The sequence below is a fragment of the Diabrotica undecimpunctata genome, chromosome 9, assembly GCF_040954645.1.
Source record: "Diabrotica undecimpunctata isolate CICGRU chromosome 9, icDiaUnde3, whole genome shotgun sequence".
In the NCBI taxonomy this organism is placed as follows: Eukaryota; Metazoa; Arthropoda; class Insecta; order Coleoptera; family Chrysomelidae; genus Diabrotica; species Diabrotica undecimpunctata.
This window is the reverse complement of record NC_092811.1, coordinates 60656063-60664035: the sequence shown is the minus strand read 5'-3', so window position 1 is coordinate 60664035 and position 7973 is coordinate 60656063. Positions and strand designations below refer to the sequence as shown.

General features: G+C 34.3%; 2 protein-coding genes across 2 annotated transcripts; both read left to right on the top strand.

Annotated features, from left to right (window-relative positions):
- The first annotated feature begins 578 nt into the window (after window positions 1–578).
- LOC140450916 (uncharacterized) lies at window positions 579–1388 on the top strand. The gene is made up of 2 exons (XM_072544598.1): window positions 579–1030; window positions 1085–1388. Exons 1-2 carry the CDS (start codon window positions 579–581, stop codon window positions 1386–1388), a joined length of 756 nt encoding a protein of 251 aa, XP_072400699.1.
- Window positions 1389–1523: 135 nt separating this feature from the next.
- On the top strand, window positions 1524–3916 carry LOC140450915 (uncharacterized). Its single transcript, XM_072544597.1, has 2 exons — window positions 1524–1558; window positions 1627–3916. The coding sequence occupies exons 1-2, from the start codon at window positions 1524–1526 to the stop codon at window positions 3914–3916; spliced, it is 2325 nt and encodes a 774-aa protein (XP_072400698.1).
- The last annotated feature ends 4057 nt before the right edge of the window (window positions 3917–7973 follow it).

Here is a 7973-nt window from a genome sequence, read left to right as displayed (position 1 = left end):
GCGATCTTTTCAAGGTGGGGGCATGTTCAAGATAGTGGCTGTATAATTATTAAAAAGTGGAAATGTCAAGTTTGCCAATAGTAACTAATAATTTTTCTGTATCATCTCTGTGTGTGTGTCAAGCGAGAATAAAGAAGTCAGATCTTGAAATTCATTTTGTATAATTTTTAATATAAGAATTTTTTACATTACGAATAGATAAATCATCACATAATATCTAAGAAAAAGAACAAAACAAACATTGTTCCTTAGAGCTTCGGATATTTGTGCTATTCCACGCCACACAACCTACAAGATCCACGTTTGCCAACAACGTTGAACGAGACAGTCGCAGAAATACATCGAGTGCTCCTTTGCCCCAGGCTTCAAGTCAAGTATACAATCCGATTTAACACATACTGACGATTTCACTGGACGGGACATCGAATCATCAAAAATCAGGGAAGTGAGCTTTTGTTCCTTACTTATCTGCCTTTCATTTCAATTTCCTAACTTATACTTCTTCAATCTTGAAATTTATTGTTCATTGTTAGTTTACTTTGACACATAATAGTTAAAACATTTAAATTTGAATTAAAATGGGGGATTTGCCTACGTTAAAAAAGATAAGAGCATCTCTTAAAGCGCGATTAACCTCATTTATTAAATTCATTGATAGGGACTCAACCCAAGGTGAGATGAATGAGCCAACTCGCGCTGAAATTGAATTGCGCATCGAAAACGCGAATAGTATTCATACTCAATATCAAGAAACCCAATTAAAAATAGAAAGTTTACTGGACGCAATAACTGAGGAAGAAATACATTACAGAGAAACGTTCGAAACATCATTTTATTCAGTTATAATTAAGGCAAAACAACTGTTGACAACAACCTCAGCTAGTGCCTTCAGTACATCTAGTCCTACTAGTGAACCTTTTGCATCCAATCATACAGATACAACCTCCAATATAAAACTTCCTTCTATTGCATTGCCAAAATTCAGTGGCAACATAGAAGAATGGTTAGATTTTCATGACTTATTTGATTCGTTAGTTATAAAAAATAATAGTATATCTGAAATACAAAAATTACATTATTTAAGAGCATGCATAACAGGTTCTGCTGAGAGATTCATTGCTGCTATACCTCTCTCTGCTTCTAATTTTACTGTTACATGGAATCTTTTGGTTGAGAGATATTCTAACAAGGAATTGTTGTTGCATAACCATATTAAAGCCATCTTCAATTTAAAGGCAATCAATAAAGAAGGTTCATTTTCAATCAGAAATTTAATTGATAAATTTTGTAGCAATCTTAGAGCTTTGGAGGCATTAGAACAACCAGTCGAACATTGGGATGCCCTTCTCAAATATATTCTTTTGGAAAAATTAGATTCTGCTCTGTGAAAGAATGGGAGAAGGCCAACAATGGTAAAGTCAGTCAAGTTTCGGACCTCATATATTTCCTAAAAACGAAGGCAGATACTCTAGAAAGATATAATCTAAATAAACCCAATATTCAAGGGACTTCTGTCAATAATCATGTCAAATTCTGACACAACAGTACCAAGGCTCTTGTAAGTACAAAATCTTCTTTTCTTTCTTGTCCTTTATGCAACCAGCAACACAAACTGGTTCACTGTAGTCAATTTCATTCATTAGACATTCCTGCCCGTATCAATAAAGTACGTAGATTTAAATTATGCTTGAATTGTCTGCATTCTGGACATCAACAAGCTACGTGCAAATATGGCGAATGTAAGAAATGTAACCAGAAACATCATACTCTTCTCCATGAATTTATTGAAAATCCACTAAATCCATTGTCTCAGTATAATGATCAAGTAGTTGCTTCTCAGAGTAGCCCTCAGACACTTTCTAATACTTCTCAAAATCTACAAATCCTTCTATCAACGGTTGTTGTCCAAGTTGGTGACCATTTAGGGGTTGCTCATAATTGTAGAGCTCTTTTAGATAGTGGAGCTCAATCTAATTTTATCACATCAAGTTTAGTTTTAGTTTTAGATTTCCTGGGTATTTCAAGGGAGCAGGTTAACATTTCTGTAGTGGGTATCGCTCATGTTTCTTCTAAAATAAATCACAAATGCAATATTGTTATTAACTCTTTACAGTCTATATATTCTTTCCCCCTAGAGTGTTTAATCATTCCACAAATATATGGACAACTTCGAGTTTGTCAAATTGATGCATCTTCGTTGCCCATACCTGCAAATATTCGTTTATCAGACCCAAATTTTCATACTCCTTCGGAAGTAAATATTCTGATCAGTACTAGTATTTTTTGGGACCTGCTATGTGTGGGTCAGGTCAAGTTAGGTCCTGAAAAACCCATACTTCAGAAAACTAGATTAGGGTGGATCATTTCTGGTCCTTTAATAAATACCAGGGTGAATAGTCAGCAATCTACCATATGTGGATTATCACACAATATCGAAACTGACGGCCTTTCTAGGTTTTGGGAGATTGTGGAGTGCTCAGGTACTAAACTTCAGTCTCCAGAAGAGTTATTGTGCGAGGAGCACTTCAAATCAACCTTTAGGAGAAATTTGGATGGTCGGTTCATTGTGTCCATTCCTTTTAAGTCACAGGTTGACTCTTTGGGAGAATCCAGATCAATAGCTCAAAGAAGATTCTATAGTTTAGAAAAAAGGCTTCTTAATGATCCTATCATGAAGGAGCAGTATATTGCATTTATGGAGGAATACTTGTCTTTAGGCCACATGTCAAGAGTTACTGATTGTACTTTGCCAGTACATAGTTATTACTTTCCTCATCACGGGGTGATGAAGCAGGACAGTCTCACTACAAAACTCAGAGTAGTGTTCGATGGTTCCTGTCCGTCATCATCTGGTCATTCGCTCAACGATCTTCAGATGGTAGGTCCCGTCATGCAGAATGATTTAATATCTATCCTGTTGAGATTTAGAAGGTATCCATTTGTTGTATCTGCGGACATTGCCAAAATGTACCGCCAAATTCTTATTGATGATACTCAACGGTGTCTCCAAAGAATCTTATGGAGAAATCATCCGAAAGATCCTCTTCATTCATATGAATTAAATACAGATACTTATGGCTCTACGTCAAGTAGTTATCTAGCCACTAGATGTCTCTATCAGCTATCATTAGAGCATTCTGATACATTCCCTCAAGCTTCTAAAATCATAGCTGAAGACTTCTATGTTGACGACTTGTTAACTAGTTCTGATTCGTTAGAGGACTTAATCCTTAATTGTAAACAAGTCTCTGAAATTCTTTCAAAAGGATGCTTCCCACTTAGAAAGTGGACGTCAAACAATTCTTCATTTCTTAAGTCCATCCAGGAATCTATTTCATTAGACACTCCCTTCCTTTTTGGTGCCAATGAAAACACAAAGACACTTGGGTTACAATGGTGCCCTAGTTTAGATTCATTGTCCTATTCTATTGATTCAAATGTTACTCCCAAAATTATCACTAAAAGATCAATACTTTCTGGTATTGCTCAAATATTCGACCCTTTAGGTCTCTTAAGTCCATCAATCATTAAAGTCAAAATCCTTATGCAACTCCTTTGGTTAGAGAAGTTAGACTGGGATAAAGGAGTGCCATTGCATATTCAGTCTGAGTGGTTATCTTTCAGAGATCAGTTGCATGAGTTGAATAAATTGCAAATTCAAAGAAATGTAGTTCTCCCTAATTCTGTTCTTATTGAAATGCACGGATTCTGTGACGCAAGCGAAGTTGCTTATGGCGCAGCCATATATATTCGCAGTGTTGATAAAAAGGGTAACATTTTTATAAATTTACTTTGTGCTAAAAGCAAAGTAGCACTTGTAAAGAAGCTGAGCGTATCTCGCCTGGAACTTAGCGGAGCTTTGATCTTATCACGTCTTTCTAAAATGGTTTACTTCTTTGAATATTCAGTTCAATAAGATTTTTCTGTGGTCTGACTCAACCATTACCTTGGGCTGGATAAAAACTTCGTCACATGTACTAAAAACTTTCGTTGGTCATCGTGTTTCAGAAATTCAGTCCAACACAGATCCCGAAAATTGGAGACATGTACCTACGGATTGTAACCCTGCTGATTTACTCTCTCGAGGAATTGAACCTCAGGTTCTAAGCTCTTGTTCATTTTGGTGGCACGGCCCATCATTCTTGCTAGATTCTCCTGAAACTTGGCCAGTTCAAGTATCTTTTGATAAAGAAAAACTTCCAGAGTTTAAAACTATTAGCAACCAATTTATGATAGTTTCGTCTACTCCATTATTTGATTTGAAAAATATTCGAGTTTTTCAACCTTGGTAAGGTCAGTGGCTTACTCTGTGCGTTTCTACTACAATTCTCAACGAAATAACAAAGCCACTCGTGTTTTGGGGCATTTAACCACGCAGGAGATTAACAATTCTACTCTTACTATAGTTAAGTTGGTACAAGCTGAAGGTTTCCCATCTGAGATTCAGTGCTTAAGAAGAGGTAATGCAGTTTCTTCTAAAAGCAGAATCTTATCACTTAATCCCTTTTTAGATCCAGAAGGATTACGCAGGGTCGGTGGTAGATTAAGTAATTCAAACTTTTCTTATCAAAAGAAACATCCTATTCTAATTCAATCTAATCATAAGTTTACTATTCTGTTTTTCCGTCAAGAGCATTTCAAGCTGTGCCATGCAGGACCTCAACATCTCCTAGCTCACGTGCGTGAGAAATATTGGCCTTTACGTGGAAAATCATTGGCTAGGAGAACGGTTCGCGAATGCTTGCGTTGCTTTCGCTTCAATCCCGATCAAGTTAATCCCATCATGGGAGATCTTCCCCAATCAAGAGTCACCCCTCATTTCCATTTGCTGTTACAGGATTTGATTATGCCGGTCCATTTGCCCTCAGAACTAGTCGTCATGGGGATGCTTCTTCATATAAAGGTTATATTAGTTTATTTGTTTGCCTATCGACAAAGGCCATTCATTTAGAGGTGGTAACGGATCTTTCCACCGAAGACTTTATGGCGGCAATAAAACGATTTATAGCTAGAAGGGGCAAACCATGTCAGATGATGAGTGATAACGGAACCACATTTGTGGGTGCCAACAATTCTTTGTTGGAATTGGGTAAATTTTTGAAAACCAATGGTAATAAATTCCATTCCATTTTTGGAAACGTTGGTCTCTGGAATACATCTCCGAATTGCAAGAACGGAAGAAATGGAAAGTCAACCAATCTAAAATTCAGACTGACACAACGTCCTCATCAAAGAAAGAAATTTACCTCCTTTAAACTGGTGTCTTGGGCGCGTAGAAGTTTTGCATCCCGGCGCTGATGGAGTTACACGAGTGGTTACCATAAGAACTTTAAAAGGACTTATAAAGCGAGCTGTTACAAACATTTGTCCACTTCCGGTTCCTAGTGATCAAAGTGAAGGTGCAATCACGCCTTAAGTTCTAGAACTGTTAATGCGTCTTAGTTAAAGAACATTTGTTTGATTTTTAAACTTAAAAGTTTATAATAATTATTGAAGATGTATTTGTTTATTTTTTATTGCATGTAATGCATTTCCTCATTTACTTGCTTACCTGTTAAATTGAAAGCGATCTTTTCAAGGTGGGGGCATGTTCAAGATAGTGGCTGTATAATTATTAAAAAGTGGAAATGTCAAGTTTGCCAATAGTAACTAATAATTTTTCTGTATCATCTCTGTGTGTGTCAAGCGAGAATAAAGAAGTCAGATCTTGAAATTCATTTTGTATAATTTTTAATATAAGAATTTTTCACATTACGAATAGATAAATCATCACATCATATCTAAGAAAAAGAACAATACAAACATATATATATATATATATATATATATATATATATATATATATATATATATATATATATATATATATATATTTAACCTTCTACTACGGACGTGGTGCCCACATGACCCCCCGACGAAATTCAAATTACGCGCAATTTTTTATTTTTGTTGTTATAGGTTTGTGACTCGCAGGTACCTTCAAGTTATAGTGACGTCGATCGCTTCACTTATTGATGAGTTTTTCGGTAGCGTGGTATTTAGTTTATAACTATCTAAAGTTCGAAAGGGGTCATTTTGGCACCACGTCAGTGTTGGTGTAAAATTTACGAAAATGGCAGGTTCATCCAAAACAGTACATTACGGTGATAAAAACTGTGAAGAAACTCTGTTAGCATGGCATGACGAGGTAGAAAGTAAGGGTAGCGATATGGAAGAGTCAGGTGGCTCTTTAAATGACATTGAAACTGAGCATGATACAGATTCGGTAGTAGAAGATGATAGTGAAAGAGCTAGTGGTGACTTGTCTTTTATAATGAAACCAAAGGGGCGTAGATGCACTTGAAAAAAAATGTGCAAATTATAGTTCAAGTAGACGTACTAGGCGTTGGCCTATGGCGGTATTTTATTCCATCATCGACATCGCAGGAGTTAATTCATATATATTAAACCAAAGCTATCCAGAAGCAAATAACATACTACGGGCAGTATTTGTGAAGCTATTCGCCAAACACCTCGTTTAACGACATTTGAATAGAAGAGTTATCAATCAAAGACTTCCAAGAGAATTGAGAATGAACATCAGTAGAATACTAAACAAACCGATGATTGATGAAAACGTGCATCCCGATATGAACCACAAACGATAAAGATATGGGCTCTGTCCACGAAAAAATGATAAAAAGACTAAGAATTCATGTGATGTTTGTAAGATATCAATGTGTGATAACTGTAGAGCTAATATTTGTAAGGAACGTACAAAGTAACTTTTTATCTGAATTCCAAAATTGCTAAAGTTTGCGTGTTGTAGTTTTTTATATGGGGGGTTTATTTTTTTGGTTTATTTTGTTTATTCATATTTCGTATATTTGATCTTTAATTTTCCATAACTATTTTATAAACATTTTAAATAATAAAAAAATTACAACATTTTTAGTAAACCGTTTCATTATTTAGGATATTTTGACATGTAATTTGTAATATGTTTAATAACTAACAATTTGGCAAAATATTATAAAAAAAATGCATACACTAATGTAAAATATACCAAAAAAATTATATTGAACATATTTTGTCATATTTTTAAAAAATGTTGGCAATACCAAATAGAAATTACATGGGGTCCACATGGCACCACATCCGTAGTTATGTTCCAGAAAGAACACGTCAGTGGTAGAAGGATATATATATATATATATATATATATATATATATATATATATATATATATATATATATATATATATTGAAATTATATAGAATATAGGAGAAAGAAAAATAGTGATTAAAAATAATTTATAAGTTACACACTAGATAATGTTATATATAAAAAGTATTTGGTTATTTTAATAAGTTATATACTATAAAAATTATTTATATGAGGGTATTCTTAAGAAATTAGCATATAATAAGTGTAAAAAGTTTTTTTTTAATAATTACAATATTGTAAATATATTTAAGTGTGCCATGTGCATAGGCAACCAAAAATACCTATTCTGAATAAGTGACAGACATTTAAATAATAATTACGAATATAAAGTGGGGTTATTTGTTAATTTGAAATGTTTAGTTTACATATAGTTACGGATTTGAAGTAGTGTAGTTTATTAATTTAGGTTGTTTAAATTACATATAAGTTTATATTCTGATCTGAAAGGCCTAAATGTCAACAAAATTCTCGATAGAAAAGAAAAGAATTCTCTAGAATACAGAATTTAACCTATGTTTACGGTAGAACTTTCTCGAATATGGTTATGTCTGTGGATCGAAGATATACTTTTTCGAGAACATTCATATATAGAACAATTCGAATATGATTTCTTGCCAGATGGTTCTGGAACATTGAAAAGGTATAAATACTCGGTGATTTGGATTCAAAATAGGGAGTCGAGGCCAGCAAGTCAGTATAAGGTCGGTCAGACAGTTAGTTACAGTAAGTTCAAGATTAGTCAGTCAGAATTAGGAAGAAAGTATAA